General features: G+C 46.6%; 1 protein-coding gene across 2 annotated transcripts in view; it reads right to left on the bottom strand.

The window, feature by feature from the left end:
• JAM3 (junctional adhesion molecule 3) overlaps nucleotides 1-4,536 on the bottom strand; it is an 80,845-nt gene extending 76,309 nt beyond the window's left edge. Inside the window, exon 1 of one of the 2 annotated variants that reach the window (XM_054441443.2) lies at nucleotides 4,369-4,536. In XM_054441443.2, coding sequence (XP_054297418.1) covers nucleotides 4,369-4,444 — 76 coding nt within the window. In that variant the 5' untranslated portion in view covers nucleotides 4,445-4,536. The remainder of the gene's footprint in view (nucleotides 1-4,368) is intronic. The other variant, XM_063671636.1, reaches the window with a different exon arrangement.
• Between the last annotated feature and the right edge of the window lie 15,495 nt (nucleotides 4,537-20,031).

Here is a 20,031-nt window from a genome sequence, read left to right as displayed (position 1 = left end):
GGCAAGAGTGCAGTGGTGCAATCTCAGCTCACTGCAACCTCCACCTCCCTCGTTCAAGTGATTCTCCTGCCTCAGCCTCCAGAGTAGCTGGGACTACAGGCAAGCACCACCACGCCCGGCTAATTTTTGTATTTTTAGTAGAGACAGGGTTTTACCATGTTGGCCAAGATGTTCTTGATCTCCTGACCTTGTGATCCGCCCGCCTCGGCTTCCCAAAGTGCTGGCGTGAGCCACCGTGCCCGGCCAACTATAAACATATCTTAAAAGAGAATCCAGCTGGGCACAGTGGCTCACGCCTGTAATCTCAGCACTTTGGTGGGCCAAGGCGGGCAGGTCACTCGAGGTCAGGAGTTCAAGACCAGCCTGGCCAACATGGTGAAACCCCATGTCTACTAAAAATAATACAAAAATTAGTGAGGCAAGGTGGCACGCGTCTGTAATCTCAGCTACTCGGGAGGCTGAGGCAGGAGAATGGCTTTAACCTGGGAGGGGGAGTTTTGCAGTGAGCTTTGCAGTGAACTGAGCTCATGCCATTACATCAGAAACTCTGTCTCAAAAAAAAAAAAAATCCAACTTCACCACTAGGGTATTCTTCAGCAGACTCCATACATCCTAACTTCATTCACACATATTTTCCTTTCTTTTATTACATTTGTGCTTTTAAAAAATTCAAAGAATTTATGGAGAAGGAATTTGCTAATACCACATCTCTAACAGCTGCTAGTTGAATGTACTAAATCCATAGCTGCGTCTGTTACATTATGTGGCCATCTTATACTTGATGAAAGTCTGGTTGCTTTCAAAAGAACTGATTTAAACCCACCCCATGGAGTTTAAGAACAAGTTCCATGGAGCTTAGGGGTTGTGTGGATAATTCTGCCTGAATGTAATACTGCAATTACTTATGATAAAGTATCTCTAGTACTTATCCATTCAGTCTCCTTAGCCTGAAGCACTGAAGAACAAATGCCCATCAACAAGTCATGTGGGAATGAGCAGCTGATATAAAGTACTGCATGCTTTCAAGACAGGTGTTCTTTGTTTTTTTTAAAATATACACACAAGTCTGACAACGATTATATCTGCCAGATAATTAAGAATTAGAACATAAAAGAATATGCCATTCTAAAAAATGTTACTGGGGTCCAAACAAATGCAAATAAAAGAATTAAACATTTTTTCAAAAATTTCCCAGAAATTTTGATCTTCAGATTTTGATATGCTTCAGCACACAAATTGTCTTATCTGAAGAATGAAAACTGTTACTGTTTTAATTCTAAATAAGGCACTTCTCTCTAGAATATCAAAGATTTGGAAACTTAACACTAATGAGTACACAATCATTCAAAAAAGACATGTGGCATAACATTTGTAAAGCTGAGCTGCACCTGTCATGAGTCAACAAAAGAATATTTTATATACAAACCACATAGTGTTGAAAACTTGATAATTTGTTTAAACTGATCCATTAAAAGAACTCCACCGTTAAATGCAATAATACAAATAACTAAAAATTGGATTAACACAAATAACGAAGGATTTCCCATTTAAAACGCACAGGATATCACTCCTGACAAGGGTCTGAATCTCTCCATACTTCTATTTCTTCATCCACAAAAGGGCACAATAATAGTAACAACTTCTTAGAGTTATCAAGATTAAATAAATTAGTACATATTAAATTCTGGTAACAGAGCCTGGCAAAGGGTAACCACAAAAGAAATGTTTGCTATTATATCAAGAACCAAAATTTTTAAGATGAAAATAAATAGCAATTGAGAATAATCATAAAAAATAAAAAAGACACAGTTGTCATGACTTCTGGAAGAACAGTTTTAGAGTATGCTTAAAGCATAAACCAAATAACGGAAAAAGAGCCCCCTACTAAAAAAAAAGATAGCTACACACCTTCAAAATGGATTAATACATCCTATCACCTCGATTATTTGTCATTAGTACTAGTTTGCAAAATTTGATTCTTCCTCCTACGCTCCGCATGTAAATCCCAGCCCCTACCAGCAAAAAAGCCACAAAACTAGTCCCTTAGGGGAAGGAAATCAGAGGTTAAGGGTATGTGAAGCTCTTCGCATTTTCTAGTTTTACTAACAAACTACCAAGCTGAAATTCATTCCTGAGCTAAACTGCCAAATGCTTCTGCAACAAAAACTGCAAACTTTCACGTGAACAGATCTTTTCAACAATAGAGAGTTGTTCCAGGCTGTGAATAGGACAGTGTCAGTGTGACCAACACAGCGGGCGCTGGACATTCCTGACACCCTTGTCCCCTGGCTAGCCTTTGATCACTTATCTCCCAACTGCATTTGGTTTTGGGAATCACTTTCAGGCAAAGTATATAGATTTTGCCTTGGCGTATATCATCTATACACTAAAACTCATCTTTTGTCACAGAGCCCATCACGAGCATCCCATTAGCATAAAGCACCAAACACAGGAATGCTTTGTTTTCCAAAATCTGTCCACCTTCACTCCTAAACAGTCCCTCCGTGTTTTAATTTGTATATTCTGGAAAACATCATGGGATGACAGTGGCAACTCAATTAAACAATAAAATGATCTAAGAACCGAAAAAGGTCCTGGTCTGGTTACCTGCGGATGGCTGCCAGAGGAAGAGTGTGGTGTCCTGCTTTAGGTAAATATGAAGTTGAGGCTTCACTACTTACTCAGAATGCAGCCTTGGAAAGCAGACTAGACTTGACTCTGAAAATGGATTAATGAAACCTACCTCACAGAGTTGCTGAAAGGAGTAAACGAGATAATGGCGCCAAAGTGCCTAGTAGATAGTACGAGCTCACTAAACGAAAGCTATTTTAGTCCTCTGTACAACTGTCCAGGAAAATATGGATCTAATGAGAATTCCAAACAGAGGGAAAGAAAATGGACAAAACTCTCAAGTTTATTAGTGTGTCTTGATCAAATGCCCCGAATGCTATTTCCGGATAAGGGTCTGCGTGGTCTCCTCGGCCAGGCCAGAGACAAAAAAGGTACTGGATTGATATCCATTTTATTTCTGCAAAAGAAAAGCAGTTCCTTTGTTTGTGTCGAGTCAAATGAACTGCAGATCCCCAGAGGGCTGTGACCACGCAGCCCGCCAGGCCTCGGAGCTCTGCCTCGCCGGTCCTCAGCTACGTCCCCCGCTCACCGTCCCTTCTGGAGAGCACAGCACTGCTGCGCAGGGTCTTCCAGCAAGTTCCAGCGCCCACGCCGCAGCTGCCGCGCTCCCTCCAGAGGGCCGTGCCCACCGCCCGGGAGAGGCCCACCCGGGGGATGAGCCCACCGCCCAGCTCAGGACCCCGCCGGGGAGAGGCCCACCCCGGGGATGAGCCCACCGCCCAGCACAGGACCCCGCCGGGGAGAGGCCCACCCGGGGGATGAGCCCACCGCCCAGCACAGGACCCCGCCCGGGAGAGGCCCACCCCGGGGATGAGCCCACCGCCCAGCACAGGACCCCGCCGGGGAGAGGCCCACCCGGGGGATGAGCCCACCGCCCAGCACAGGACCCCGCCCGGGAGAGGCCCACCCCGGGGATGAGCCCACCGCCCAGCACAGGACCCCGCCCGGGAGAGGCCCACCCCGGGGATGAGCCCACCGCCCAGCACAGGACCCCGCCCGGGAGAGGCCCACCCGGGGGATGAGCCCACCGCCCAGCACAGGACCCCGCCGGGGAGAGGCCCACCCCGGGGATGAGCCCACCGCCCAGCACAGGACCCCGCCCGGGAGAGGCCCACCCGGGGGATGAGCCCACCGCCCAGCACAGGACCCCGCCCGGGAAGAGCCCGCCCCCGGGGGATGAGCCCACCGCCCAGCACAGGACCCCGCCCGGGAAGAGCCCGCCCCCGGGGGATGAGCCCACCGCCCAGCACAGGACCCCGCCCGGGAGAGGCCCACCCCGGGGATGAGCCCACCGCCCAGCACAGGACGCCGCCCGGGAGAGGCCCACCCGGGGGATGAGCCCACCGCCCAGCACAGGACCCCGCCCGGGAGAGGCCCACCCGGGGGATGAGCCCACCGCCCAGCACAGGACGCCGCCCGGGAAGAGCCCGCCCCCGGGGTCCGACGGCTGTCCGGGACCGACTCACTGCCTGGGACGGGCCCCCCACCCCAAATTAGCTCCCCGCCCAGGTCCAACTGCCGGGCGTCCCAGGGCCACACCCCCCACCCCAGCCAGGCCCGGGTCCCAGCCCTGGCTGCGGGGACGCGGGCGCGCGCCGCCCCTCCGGCCCGGGACCCCGGGAGCCCTCGGAGCCAGGACCGCTATTCTCGCCCGGACCGGCTCCAGCAGCTTCGGCCCGCTCTGCTTCCGTCGTCCCCAGACCCTAGTCTCCCAACAGCGGAAACGCGCAAACTCACCCCTGAAAAGCAGCAGCAGGAAGAAGTCAGGCAGCCGAGCGCAGAGCCGGAGTCGCGGTGGCCGCCTCAGCGCCATGTCGAGGGGAGCTGAGGGGCCGGCGGCCGCGCGGCGCAGCTTGTAGTCCCCGCGCGCATGCGCCCAGCCGGCCAGGCCCCTGCGACCCGCCCCAGTTACCATGGCGACCGCCGGGCCCAGCCGAGCCGGCACCATGGTGACAGAGGAAGCTGAAGCCTAGCTGCTTACGGATGCAGCGATGCTCTGGACCGGCACATGGGTTCTCTTTCAAGGAACTTGGCGGGAGGAGAGTAAAGAAGTATGTACAAGAGTGAAGCAGGGTATATTTCTATAGCTATAGAATACATCCATCACAACAGGTCGGAGAAGGAACACTCCTTTAAAATTTGGGAAATAAAGGATTTCTTATTTTACAAATAAGGATGCAGCCCAGTTATCTTGGAAGCATTATTGCCTTCACATCTTTTGGGCCCCCAATTCCAAATTGGTGGAAGGAAGAGAGCTGAAATCTGCTTAAAACATAAGCAATACATACATTATACAGTATATAAAAGTGATGTCTTGCTACAATAATTTGTTTATGTGGTAGATCAAAAGCATGATGGCATACCCAATAGTTTATTCTGCAGAATAGCAGACTAATTAATTGCTCTGATTTCTGAATACTGGGAGATGGTAAAACCAGGGAAGAACAGGTAAGATGAGGACAAACAGGAAAAATGAAGAGAAGGATAAATTAAAGCAGAAATTAGATCTAAAAAAGCAGGAGTATTTAAAGTCTCACTTAAGACTATGGAAAATACTTGAAAAGCTTGTATTTTAGCAAGTATAGAAAGTACATATCCAATGTTCCCAGAAACAGCAGGCTAGCAACAGAATTCTGAATATAATTGTTAGTAAAATAAGCCAGTTTCCAACTAATATTTTTAATGTTTAACTTTTTCATATACTCATGCTACTTTTTTAGTATTTTTAGTTTTCATGCAAAATAGAAGTATATTTATATATTATGTATACCAAATTTATATATGTAAATGCCAGGAAACGAGAAATAGATTGAGATTGTTGCCAAGAATATGCTTCAGTTTCCATCACTGTATAATCTTCTTTGTAAATCTTTATAACTGCTTGGATCTTTATGTTAATTGATTACCTTCTCAAAAATCTTATAAAGACAGAATAAAAATTAAAAAATAACTCAATTACCTACTATGATTCTGTTTGTCTTTCCTTTCATAAATCTTCTTTATGTTCCAGGTCACCATGCACTAAATCACAAGTAAAAGTGTGTAAAAGTTGTTTTATAATGGTGGCCTCTTTCCCTTTATCAAACACAAAATCGAGAAATTAAAAAGAAGAAAATTGGTCTTAGGCCCACTGACATTTTTTTCTGCCCTCTCTTTTCCCTATTATTCCCTTTAGCGCCTGGTCACATGGCCAGGCATATTTACCTAACTGAAGGAACTGTTTGGGTTACTTGGAAATGTGAGATGGTGTCTGACTGTGGACAGAGCACAGTTTTAAAAAAACAGTACCTCTTTTCTCCTGCGGAATTTTCAGTGTTTGCGTTGTAAAATGGTCTGTCTGTTAAATGGTCTTCTCTGCTAGGGAATCTTTTGAAACTCAGACCGAGATTACAAAGAAAGGCTGCATGAATATTCCATAAGGGGCAGAGGTTCCCAGGAGAGTGGATGGCAGGTGCTTCATTGTAAGGCACTGATTTTCCTCCGCAGATGGAGTCGGCATGTCATTACCAACAGCTGAGACAGTTCCTGGAATGGAAGTCTAACTAGGGATGCAGCAGAGTGGGGTAGGACACACGTGGCTGTGAAGTGGTCTGCTCTTCCTTAGGGTTTCATTGTTTCCTGGAGAGCTCTGACTCTGTGCAGAAGGGAATCAGAGCTCAATAAGGCCAGCAGCAAAGTCCTGGAAGCATTCCGTGAGCAGGGCTGAGTAGGCTCTGCCTCCATTACAGCATTATCCATCTGAATATGCTTATTTCTAAGGTGTGGCTTACTAAGGAGAGATGCTTAAAAGAGCTCAGGGAACTGAATGTAAACCAACAATAAAATGCTAAGCCCTGGCCAGGCGCGGTGGCTCACACCTATAATCTCAGCACTTTGGCAGACCAAGGAGGGAAGATCATGAGGTCAGGAGTTTGAGACCAGCCTGACCAACATGGTGAAACCCTGTCTCTACTAAAAATACAAAACTTAGCTGGGCATGGTGGCAGGCGCCTGTAATCCCAGCTACTTGGGAGGCTGAGGCAGGAGAATCAATTGAACCTGGGAGGTGGAAGTTGCAGTGAGCCAAGATCGTGCCACTGCACTTCAGCCTGGGTGACAGAGTGAGACTCTGTCTCAAAAAAAAAAAAAAAAAAAAAGCTAAGCCCCTCAACAATCTGAATTGACCCCTCCTCTCAGCCAAAGGCACTTCAAAGTTAACCTGAAAAACTAGTTTAGGCCATGATGAGGGAGTTGGATAAGCCTTATTATACCCTCCTCCCTTTTGGAATTCAAGCCAACTGACCAGCATCAACATTAAAACAGATCTTAAGACTGATAGGGCCAGGTACAGTGGTTCACACCTGTAATCCAGGCCCTTTAGGAGGCCAAGGTAGGCAAATCACCTCAGGTCAGGATTTCGAGACCAGCCTGGCCAACATGGTGAAACCCTGTCTCTACTAAAAATACAAAAAATTAACCAGGCATGGTGGTGCATGCCTGTAGTTCCAGCTACTTGGGAGACTGAGGCAGGATAATCGCTGGAACCCAAACGGCGGAGGTTGCAGTGAGCTGAGATTGTGCCACTGCACTCCACCTGGGCAACACAATGAGACTCCATCTAAAAAAAAAAGACTGATACAACAGACTCTCTCTGAAGCCTGTTACCTGGAGGCTTCATCTGCATGATAAAAACTTGGTCTCCACAACCGTTATTCTAACACACACGTTCCTTTCTTGCTTGCTTGTTTTTTTTTGTTTTGTTTTTTGTTTTGTTGTTGTTGTTGTTTGTTTTTTTGACAGAGTCTTACCCTGTCACTCAGGCTGGAGTGCAGTGGCACACAATCGTGGCTCATGCTTGAGCCTCGACCTCCAGGCTCAAGCAATCCTCCCACCTCAGCCTCCTGAGCAGCTGGGACCACAGGTGTGTGCCACCATAGCTGGCTAATTTTTCTACTTTTTTTTTGTAGAGATGGGATCTCCCCATGTTGCCCAAGCCGATCTTGAACTTCTGGACTCAAGTAATTTGCCCACCTCAACTTCCCAGTGTGCTGGGATTACAGAAGCGAGCCACTGCCCCAGAGCCAGACCAGACCTTCCTTTCTATCAGAATAACCTTTGAATCTGCCAATGACGTGAAATCCCAACCCCACCCACTTACAGTTGTCCCGCCTTTCTAGACAGAACCAATGTACACCTTACATGTATTGACCGATGCCTCACGTCTCAAAAAAAGAAAAAAAGGAATGTGATCCATGACTTCTGTTCCTTTACTATGCTATTCTAGCCCCGAACAATCATCTGAAGTCAACCCGCATCGCATGAGATAAGTGGGATTCTTTGACTAATGGAAGTCTCTGACCTCAGAGTCCTTCTTTAAAGCATTCTTTTTCAGGGCCTTTCAAACACCTGGGTATGTTTCTGTTTCTCCATCTCCCCTCTCTTTAAGTCCCATCTTCCTCACAATATTTTCAACTATGTTATCCCACATTTTATCTCAACTCTATCACCTGCTCTTTCCAAGTATTTCTTTAATTTTATTTAAATAGGAGAACCTTCTCCCACCTCCCTCTAAGGAAACAGTAGCAGACAAAACTTCCATCTCCTCCAATAACATATGCTGCTTGTGGTCTGCAAAAGAAGAAAAGTTCTTCTGCAGTTCGATCTATTTGCACATTTCTCTCCTTTGCTGAAAAAGTTTATATACCAATGGCAGATTTTGATCAAGTGGCTTCCTAGAGAGAGGATTTCATAAGCAGCTATTTAATAAACCTTTCACATTTCACCAAAAGAAGGCTAGGTGTCTGTGTGCTTGTGTATATATGTTTGTGTGTGTGTGTGTATGTGTGTCTTTAAATAGAAATGTAGTACATGCCAGGAGTTAAAGAGAGTCACACCCTTATGCTAGGGCAGGAGTTAAAGTATACTGGTGGTGTCTCTATCAGCCAAGGGCTCTTTACTGGTGCACCTTAAAACACAACAGGACGACCAACAGTGGACAATAACACAAGGAAAGCCCTTGACACACAATTGCTTCCCCAGGGCTGATGTTCCTGGGAATTTCTCACTTCAGGCCCCATGAAGAATATCACCCATGCTGCCTGTGTCAGGGTGTCTGCCTCAATTCTTTCTTTGAGGATGTGGAGAAGCAGGTGCCCCTGCAGACACCAAAGAAAAGGTGTCTGAGAAAAGGTGTCTGAGATAGCCAGTAAACAGCAGTCCCCAGTCACCTTCCAGGAGGGATCCCCGTGATGACATAAAACAGACCAGCATTTTTTTACCCTCTTCACCTGACTTGTTGAATATTTGCCCTGGCCTGGGGAGAAGGTGAGAAGCTGTTTTCTGGACTGTGCCTTGGGGCTGAGGACACTGATGAGCCCCAGGGACAGGTATGCCGCCTTCATTGGCTTCAGGTGAGGTCCCGGAGCGCCCGCTGCTTGTGGGTCGGGGCTAAGACAATCTGGGTGGGGTGGCCCACAGGGTACCTGCAGCACTCTGGTGCTCCAGTTCTGTGCCTCCAGGATGCTCCAACTACTTTGTTTACAGATGGGAGTTATTTTTATTCCAGCCCTCCAATTAGAGATAATTTTCTCTTCACACAAATTACACCATGGAGTGTTTACTTCCTGGTGGCACCAGTGAGAGACCTGGGCCTCTGCTCTTTTCCCTCCTCTGCTACTGAGATCTTGCACTTTACACACAGTCCCGGCCAGGGTCAACCCTCGGTTTCAGGGCTTTGGAATGGGGAAAGCTCTTCCAAAGAGCTCTGGGCCAGGCATTTGACAGAGTAATTTATGTGACTCAGAGCTTTCCAGGATAGGAAGGATACTTTTTGGTGGTGGCCACTGCAGAGGTTCTGGATACCCTGTTCCAGGACTGGAAATGGGGGGACATAATTCGATTTCCCAGGTTTCTAACATGAAGAGGGTTATTCCACAGGAAACCTTTTCCCCAGAAATTATTCAAGACCATGCCCCTTGAGCAAGCAGATAAGAGCTCTGGATAAGACTCTATAGTTAAGGCCGGGCGTGGTGGCTCACGCCTGTAATCCCAGCACTTTGGGAGGCCGAGGCAGGCGGATCACGAGGTCAGGAGATCCAGACCATCCTGGCTAACACAGTGAAACCCCGTCTCTACTGAAAATACAAAAAATTAGCCAGGTGTGGTGGCGGATGCCTGTAGTCCCAGCTACTCGGGAGGCTGAGGCAGGAGAATGGTGTGAACCCGGGAGGCGGAGCTTGCAGTGAGCCGAGATCGCACCACTGCACTCCAGCTTGGGTGACAGAGCGAGACTCCGTCTCAAAAAAAAAAAAAAAAGAAAAGACTCTATACTCTGTCTTTAAAGCCATGAAATTATATTCCCATGAAATTTAGAATCAGGATGAGTGGATGTATTTGGTCCTCTTGGGTGATTCTCAGAATCCTGAAAGCACTCAAGACACTCAGTGGAGACCTACTCCAGTGGGGATGGCCACACAGCTCATGAAGGACAGAGAACTTGAATGCCGCATCCTCAAAGGGCACCTATGCTTCTGCAACCCTTACACTCAGAGGTCATACCTTAGTCCCTTTATCTTCCAGGCAATATGTTGTTTTCCAGCCGGGCATTGTTCCCTAGGTTTGCACTGTCCCTGTGCCCCAGGCCTACCACCAGCTGCTGCCCAAGACAGAACACAGGAAGGAAACAGGAAACTCTGCTGGGCTTGGAGGTACAAGATTCTCCTTGCGCACACCCCACAGGGAAGCAGTGGCCACCCCCACCAGCACTGGCCCAATATCAGCTCCCTCATTTTTCATCTGGATTGTTAAAATGATCTGTAGGTATGTCTTCCTGTATCTAGACGTTTCTTTTCAAAATTGTGACTAGGACCTAGAACAATAAGAGATGCTCAATAAATATCTTTGGAATGAATGAATATAAGACTCCTGTGCCCTGCAGAGCTAACATCTGCTCACGTTGTCCTGCTTAAAATTCTTAGTACTTTCAAAATATAGTTAACACCCCTTAGTACAGCAGTCCCCAATGTTTTTGGCACCAGAGACCAGTTTTGTGGAAGACAAGTTTTCCACGGAAGGGTTGGGTGGGGCAGTGTTTCCGGATGAAACTGTTTCACCTCAGATCATCAGGCTTTTTAGTTAGATTCTCATAAGGAGCATGTAACTTAGATCCCTCTCATGCGCAGTTCGCAAAAGGGTTTGTGCTCCTGTGAGAATAATGCAGATCTGGCAGGAGGCAGAGCTCAGGCAGTAACGCTCTCCTTCCCACCCCACACCTCCTGCTGTGTGGCCCAGTTGGTAACAGCTACCAGTCCATGGCCTGGGGACTGGGGACCCCTGCCTTAGTATGACTAAAGAAGTCATGGATGAAAAAACACACCCTATGTTCATGAGCATCACAGCTTCAGCATCTCATACCACCCCCTCATCTACTGCCTTGAATCTAGCTACGCTGAGTTAACTGGGGTTCTTAAAACTTGCCAGGTTCTTGCGAGCCATTGCAGTTGCCTACGCAGCCCTTGCTGCCTGTATTACCCTCCCCATCAGCCTGGTGTCGCTGAAAAGAGTCAAACTCTGTAAAACATTTGAAGAGATTTATCCTGAGCCAAATATAAGTTACCATTGGCCCATGATGCAGCCGGTAGGAGAGCTGAGAACAGGTGCCCAAGGTGGTCGGGCACAGCCTGGTTTTAGACATTTTACGGAGACAGGAGACATCAATCAATACATGTAAGATGTCCATTGGTTTGGTCTAGAAAGGCAGGACAACTGGGGGATTCCAGGTCATGGATAGATAAGAGACAAAAGGCTGCATTATTTTGGGTCTTTGATCAGCTTTTCACTGAAATCACAACTTACATGTGAGAGAGGGGTAGAGGAATAGTCATGTGTGCCTTAGTCCAGCTCAGTGAATCTGCATTTTTACATAAACAATAGAGCAGAAGAAGCAAACAGATATGCATTTGTCTCAGGTGAGCAGAGCGATGACTTTCTATCCTGTACCTGTGAAGATAAGCTATCAATTTACATGGCCAAGGTGAAACTCAATAGAACTATTTTTAGAGTAAAGACCTTGAGGCCCACAAGGAATTTCCTTGTGGGCAGATTGTGAGGGAGGTATGTATCTTTAATACCTTCATAGCTATTTATTTAGGAATAAAACGGGAGGCAGGCTTGCCTGACACAGTTCCCAGCTTGACTTTTCAGCTTAGTGATTTTGGGGTCCCAAGATTTATTTTCCTTTCACACTAGTCAGTTTCCTAACATCACCATGTCCTCTTGGAACCCCTTCCAGTATCATATCCTCATGGTAGAACTTCCTGGCCCCAGAGTCCCCTCCAGGATGGTTTAGGTGGCCCTCCTGTGTGCTTCTGTAACACTGTGGGTGCGTCTCTCTCACACTCCATTGCATTGGATTGTAATTCCATATTTTTACTGTGGTTCTAGTTCAGACTTCTAGAGTCTAATGCTGTGTTCAATCTCCTCCTTTGCTAATATGTATGTTTGAGGCTATAATCCTTTCTAAGTGCTGCAGTAGCTATATCCCACAATTTGTAATATACACTGTCGTCACTGTCACTAAGTCCCAAGTATTTTATAATTTCTTTTGTCATCTCTACTTGACCACTTATCATTTAGAAGCCTACTTTATAAGCTTCTCAATATATGGAGGCTGGGCTTGTGTTGCCATCAATGACTGCCTTGGTCAGAAAACAAGGTCCATATAAAATCAATACTTTTGTATTTGTTGAGCCTGACATTACAGCTTAGTAATGGTTAATTCTTTCAAATGTGCCGTGTGTATTCTCAAATGTTTGGGCTTAGAGTTCTAAATATGTACCTATTCAGTTCAATTTCTTTATTATGCTACTTAAAACTTTACTACCTTTGCTTACTTTACTTTTTTTTTTTTTTTTTTTTTTGGCTTCAGCTATCAATTCCTGGAAAAGATTTGTTAAATATCACATTATGATTACGGATTTCTCAGTATCTCAGTATAATTATGTCAGGGTGCTTTTTTATTCTTCACCATGCAGCATGCCAGTTTGGGAAAGTCATACCACGCTGGCGACGTGAGGAAGCACATGACCTCCCTCTTCCCAAGGGTTCCACGCTCTTCCTTTCTCCTTATCCCTCAGGCTCAACCCGCGAAATGCCACTCTGGCCTCAGAGCATCTCCTTTCATTCCCAAGCTTCCTGAAGCCTTAGCTCCTCTCCCAAATAGGCCTATAACATTTTCTTCCAAACAAACATGGTCCTCTTGAATGAATCTATGATAAACACAATGCTCCCTATCACGTTGTGGAGTCCTAATTAGGGAAAAGGAGTCAGGCTGGCACGACCAGGAGAAAGCAAAAAGATAGAGGAAGCAGATAAGCTATAGATCTGCCTTCCCTTATGGTCCGGAACATATAGACAAAAAGAGGAAGGAGATAAGTTATAGGCCTGCCTTTCTTTATGGCCCAGGACATGCAGCCCTCCTGAGCAAATACGGTGCAGAACTCACAGGCTTCCTGCTCGTCATCAAATGCCTCAATTTGTCAAACATCTCAGCTGATAGAAGTATGCAGGTTAGCTCACTGCTACCTTGGTGTTATCAATTCACCCAACAACCACCCTATAAAAATCCCCAGCCAGCCTTTGTCACTTCGCAGTCAGCTTCTCTCCTGCTGGTTTTGCCCACTGCTCCCTGGCAACATACAATGTACTTTCTTTTTTCTTTTTTTTTTTTTTTGAGATTGGGTTTTGCTCTTGCTGCCCAGGCTAGAGTGCAATGGCGCGATCTCGGCTCACTGCAACCTCCACTTCCCTGGTTCAAGCAATTCTCCTGCCTCAGCCTCCTGAGTAGCTGGGATTACAGGCATGCGCCACCACACCCAGCTATTTTTGTATTTTTAGTAGAGACAGGGTTTTGACAAACTGGCCAGGCTGGTCTTGAACTCCCAACCTCAGGTGATCCACCCACCTCAGCCTTCCAAAGTGCTGAGATTACAGGCGTGAGCCACCGAACCCAGCCATACTTTCCTACTTTCTCTAATAAATCTGTCCTTCTTTATCTACAACTCTCTTGGTAAATTATTTTTGTTGTTGTTTGTCTTTTTTTGTTGTTGTTAAAGAGGAGGCTTCACCATGTTGACTAGGCTGGTCTTGAACTCCTGACCTCAGGTGATCCACCCGCCTCGGCCTCCCAAAGTGCTGGGATTACAAGCATGAGCCACCATGTCCGGCCTTGGTAAATTCTTTTACCCCTCACCACCGGCCAAGATACTTGTGGCTTACCACGACACACATCATGTCAGAGTTATGGTTTCTACATCATATTTTCCAATCGGACCACCAGTTCAGGAAGGGCCTCATCTCAGGCACCCCGGGGGGTGTACCACACAGTGTTGTTCAAGAAACACGTTAGAATGCTAAGAAAAACACTCACACAGGTGTCATAAGGGCGTGCACTGTAGAACCACTTATAAAGCATTTTGGGAATAAAAGAATATCTTCGTGCTTAGAATAATTGAGAAAATTTTCTTCCTAAAGATGGGGAAAGACTTGGAGTAACTCTTGATAATCACCTAACACTATTTAACTGCTCATCTAGCAAACATTATGTTGTGTTTGTGCCTGGGACTGAGCTAGGAACTCAGCACCAGAGACAGCTTGGACACAGTTTTGTTTTGTTTCGTTTTTTGTTTTTGTTTTGTTTTGTTTTTCCCCTCAAAGAACCCATGTTCCCGAGGAAGAGATGGGAAGAAAAATCAATACTTTTTCTTGGGGATCCAGGAAACCTCGGAATGATGGAGTCTGCCATACTACCACATTGTACAGAGAAATTCTGAATAAGAGGGCAGAACAATTAAAATGCACATGGAGCTTGAAACAGAGAAATAAATCTCCAAGTTACCGACACAGGAAGGAATTCAAAGCCACCATAGTACGAGGAGGAGGAGGTCCTAGAAAGAGCGAGGGGTGCAGCTCTGACCCACTGGGTGGGCCCATTCGAAGCAGGACTTTGGAACTGACATCCTGCTCCCTCAGGGGAAGGTGGCCAGGAAAAAACTCCACCCATCAGTTTCTGCCCTAGGTTCTGGGTGAGAAGTAAAACCATTTCCTGTGGGAAACTCAAGTCTCAGCCAGATGTGGTAGCTCACACCTGTAATCCCAGCACTTTGGGAGGCTGAGGTGGGAGGATCACTTGAGGTCAGGAGTTCGAGACCATCCTGGCCAAGATGGCAAAACCCTGTCTCTACTAAAAATAGAGAAATTATCTGGGCATGGTGGCGGGTGCCTGTAATCCCAGTTACTGGGAAGGCTGAGGCAGGAGAATCGCTTGAACCCAATAGGCAGAGGTTCCAGTGAGCCAAGATCATGCCACTGCACTCCAGCCTGGGCGACAGAGTCTCCAGGCCTGCGTCACATGCCAGTGCTGGGTGTGAACTTACACCGTCTCCCATGGTGTGGAAGTCTCCAAGCCCAGAAATTAACGTAAAACCTGTGGTCACACTGGGGAAACCTCTAGACCAACCAGTTGAAGCAAAAGGTACAACTGTTCCTAGCATGTCCCAGAACATCAATGACCCCCCCCAGAATGGAACAATCTCTGATGAAGAGGAGCTAACACGTGACAAACCACAGGGAAAATTGCGCACCACAGGCGGGAGCCAGCGTATCTACGTGGCAGGCGGGAGCCAGCGTATCTATGTGGCAGGTGGGAGCCAGCAGACCTACACGACAGGCATTGCACCTCCCAAACCCTGAGATAACATAAGGATCCAAAAGAGATAATAAGATAAGTGGGTTTGCAAAGTACAGAGAGATACAAGGACTAGCAAACACAGAGATATAAAAAGGACACCTGGAAAGAACAGGAAGATGAGAAACAGAGAAACATAGGAAAACCCAAACCAAAACCCAAAACCTCTCCACAGAAGATTAAACAGTAGCCTGAAAGAAAACCTGTGAAGTAGAAGATGGATCTTAGAAAACTATCCGGGATGAGCCACACGGTGGCAAACATATGGAAACAGAAAAAAAAATGTTGGCTGGGTGCAGTGGTTCAAACCTGTTATCCCTGCACTTTGGGTGGCCGAGGCAGGTGGATCATCTGAGGTCAGGAGTTTGAGGCCCCCCGACCAACGTAGTGAAATCCTCATCTCTACTAAAAATACAAAAATTGGCTGGGCGTGGTGGAGGGCACCTGTAATCCCAGCTACTTGGGAGGCTAAGGCAGGAGAATTGCTTGAACTCGGGAGGCGGAGGTTGCAGTGAGCTGAGATCAGGCCACTGCACCCCAGCCTGGGTAACAGAGCAAGACTCCATCTTAAAAAAAAAACAAATTTAAGAGATGTGCACTATAGAAACACGTTGTAGTGGAATAAAATAAAAACGTGGGTCTAAAGGCAGTAATTGAAGAGGGAATGACTCAGAATTTGCCAGAATTGGTGAAAGACATGAGTTCTTTTGGGTTTTTTTGTTTGTTTGTTTTTTGTTTTTGAGATGGAGTCTTGCTCTGTCACCCAGGCTGGAGTGCAGTGGTGCAGTCTCGGCTCACAGCAAGCTCCACCTCCCGGGTTCAAGCCATTCTCCTGCCTCAGCCTCCCAAGTAGCTGGGACTACAGGTGCCCGCCACCACGCCCGGCTAATTTTTTTGTATTTTTTTTAGTAGAGATGGGGTTTCACCATGTTAGCCAGGATGGTCTCGATCTCCTGACCTCGTGATCCGCCCGCCTCAGCCTCCCAAAGTGCTGGGATTACAGGCTTGAGCCACCATGCCTGGCCAAGACACGAGTTCTTAGTTTGAAGAAGCTATCCTAAATAGGATACCCCAGGATAAAGAGATATCTCATTTTGTTTTGTCACACCTAGCCACATGGGTCTTTCCTAGACATAACACAGTGAAAGACAGAACTCAAAGACTAAGAAAAATCTCAAGGTTAGTGACGGTCAAAAGATGGCTATTCGCTGGGAAACAACAATAGAAGCTGGAACAAAATGAAATAATTGCTTCAAAGTGCTGAGGTGAAAAAGAAGTCAGTCCAGGTTTCTGTATCAGCTAAGTGATGATTCAAGAGGAAAGGGAAAAAAATTTTAGAGAGTTTATCACCTCTTTACTTGTTGAAAGAAATACTAATGAATGATTTAAAAGAAAAGCTTAAGTTTAAAAAAAGCAAATCTGTACCCAGAGGAAGCAATGGGATAAGAGAGCAACGATCAGCAAAAAATGTAGGAAGCAGGTGAACATATGTAAGTCAATATCGACTCTACAAGACGATAATAGTAATAACCTATCTGTGAGGGTTAAAAAAACTAAAATACTAGACAATGATAACATGAACAACTAGGGTTAGAAGAAATTCAGAGTATTGAAAGGTCAGTAAAGGTTAATTAGATTTAAACTTTCAAAATTAAAGTGTATATTTTAAATTAAGGGTATATTTTAAACGCTTAAGGGTAATCCTTAAAAGGATAGAAATGAAATATATGACTTCCAGATCGTATAGTAGGTGGATGGGTTTCTAGCATGGGGCCTTGATATTTAGGCTAAGTTATTTTGAATGTTTTACAGGGGTGATGGAGCGTAATGGAAGCCTTTCTTTTTTCTTTTTTCTTCTTCTTTTTTTTTTTTTTTTGAGACAGAGTCTTGCTCTGTTGCCAGGCTGGAGTGCAATGGTGTGATCTCAGTTCACTGCAACCTCCGCCTCCTGGGTTCAAGCGATTCTCCTGCTTCAGCCTCCCGAGTAGCTGGGACTACAGGCATGTGCCACCACGCCCAGCTAATTTTTTGTATGTTAGTAGAGACGGAGTTTCACCATGTTGACCAAGATGGTCTCCAACTCCCGATCTCAGGTGATCCACCTGCCTCAGCCTCCCAAAGTGTTGGGATTACAGGCGTGAGCCACTGCGCCCGGCTGTAGAAGGCTTTCTGACAGGGGAGGGCATGGCACAGAGCAAGTCCCATCCCACTTTATACTCCCCTGACCCACCCTGGCCAGAATTCAATGACGTGTTCTGTGTTCTGTCGCTGAACTAGCACCTATCACTGTGTACATTCTATATGAACACAGGGGTATAGCATGCCACTGTGTCGCTGCTGGACTGTGAACTCCTAAAGCGGGGAAACATTTTACAAATCAGGACTGTGAACTCCTAAAGCGGGGAAACATTTTACAAATGAAGGACTGTGAACTCCTAAAGCGGGGAAACATTTTACAAATGAAAGACTGTGAACTCCTAAAGCGGGGAAACATTTTACAAATGAAGGACTGTGAACTCCTAAAGCGGGGAAACATTTTACAAATCAGGACTGTGAACTCCTAAAGCGGGGAAACATTTTACAAATGAAGGACTGTGAACTCCTAAAGCGGGGAAACATTTTACAAATCAGGACTGTGAACTCCTAAAGCGGGGAAACATTTTACAAATCAGGACTGTGAACTCCTAAAGCGGGGAAACATTTTACAAATGAAGGACTGTGAACTCCTAAAGCGGGGAAACATTTTACAAATGAAGGACTGTGAACTCCTAAAGCGGGGAAACATTTTACAAATCAGGACTGTGAACTCCTAAAGCGGGGAAACATTTTACAAATGAAGGACTGTGAACTCCTAAAGCGGGGAAACATTTTACAAATGAAGGACTGTGAACTCCTAAAGCGGGGAAACATTTTACAAATGAAAGACTGTGAACTCCTAAAGCAGGGAAACATTTTACAAATCAGGACTGTGAACTCCTAAAGGGGAGAAACATTTTACAAATCGAAGTTGATGACCTGTCAGTAGAGTAGAGAGGGTCTGAGAGCACTTGCTTTATGTTTGTAGCAGACCCTGCTGGGGCTCTGTCTCTTCTGTTCCCTTTTTTTTTTTTTTTTTTTTTTTGAGACGGAGTCTCCCTCTGTCGCCCAGGCTGGAGTGCAATGGTGCCATCTCGGCTCGCTGCAAGCTCTGCCTCCCGGGTTCACGCCATTCTCCTGCCTCAACCTCCTGAGTAGCTGGGATTACAGGCGCTCGCCACAATGCCCAGCTAATTTTTGTATTTTTAGTAGAGATGGGGTTTCAACATGTTGGCCAGGCTGGTCTCGAACTCCTGACCTTGTGATCCACCTGCCTCCGCCTCTCAAAGTGCTGGGATTACAGGTGTGAGCCACCACACCCGGCCTTCTGCTCCCTTTTTTTTTTTTTTTTGGAGACTGTCATCCAGGCTGGAGTGCAGTGGCGCAATCTCACCTCACTGCAACCTCCGCCTCCCGGGTTCAAGCGATTCTCCTGCTTCAGCCTCCTGAGTAGCTGGGATTACAGGCGCCTGCCACCATGCCCGGCTAATTTTTGTATTTTTAGTAGAGACAGGGTTTCACCATGTTGACCAGGCTGGTCACAAACTCCTGACCTCAGGTGATCCACCCACCTCGGCCTCCCAAAGTGCTGAGATTACAGGCGTGAGCCACTGCGCCCGGCCCGTTTCCTTTGATTCTAAAGACCTGCACCCACAGCTCTCTTCAGAGGACTGCCTGGGGGTACCAGAGCCACCTCTCCATCATGCTCAGGGAACTGCAAATGCCTGGCAATTTCCGCCCCCTTGCAATATCTACGGAAACACAGCTCCCTTACAATATCTATGCAAACACAGCTCCCTTGCAATATCTACGGAAACACAGCTCCCTTGCTTCCAGTTGGGACAAACTGAGGAGTAATTGTCCCCAGAGCTCCCCCGCAGGGTCGGCTGAGGCTGGGATGGGTCTGAAATGGCCCTCTTGTTTGGCTTCTTTCCCTTCTCTGCCTCCCACACTCCTCTGTTGCTTCCCATGGGAGGAATTTGTTCCTCACAAACCATCTCAGGGTCGACTTTGCACCTCACCTAAGACAAAACCCGGCAAGTCATCAATTACAAAGCACTCACTAAGTGCTCACTGGACACCTGGCTCCACAGTAGCCACTACCAGAAATTCATCTCCCCTCCTCGCTCTCTTTCCCTTCCCCTCTTTATCTTTTTATGTCTCCCTAAGCAAGGAGCAGCGAGTTAGCTTCCAGTTTCCATCCGCTAGGCTGGAAATGAGGACAGCCAGACTTTGCTGTTGAGTAGAAGTCCTTGATTAAATCCTTTCCCTTCTCTTGAATTTGTTTTCCTGGTTGTTGTTGTTTGTTTTGAGATAGGGTCTCGCTTTGTCACTTACGCTGGGGTGCAGTGGCACAGTGAAGGCTCACTGCAGCCTCAACCTCCTGGGCTCAAGCAATTCTCCTACCTCAGCCTCTTCATAGCTGAGACTACAGGTGTGTGCCACAATGCCTGGCTAATTAAACAATTTTTTATAAAGAGGAGGTCTCACTGTGTTGTCCAAGCTGGTCTCAAACTCCCGGGCCCAGGCAATCCTCCCATCTCAGCTTCCCAAGTAGCTGGGAGTACAAACACATGCCACCACTCCCAGCTTCCTAAGTTTTT

Source organism: Pongo pygmaeus, chromosome 9, assembly GCF_028885625.2.
Source record: "Pongo pygmaeus isolate AG05252 chromosome 9, NHGRI_mPonPyg2-v2.0_pri, whole genome shotgun sequence".
NCBI classification, from domain to species: Eukaryota; Metazoa; Chordata; class Mammalia; order Primates; family Hominidae; genus Pongo; species Pongo pygmaeus.
Note: the sequence above shows the minus strand (reverse complement) of the source record. Positions and strands in the feature narration are given on the sequence as shown.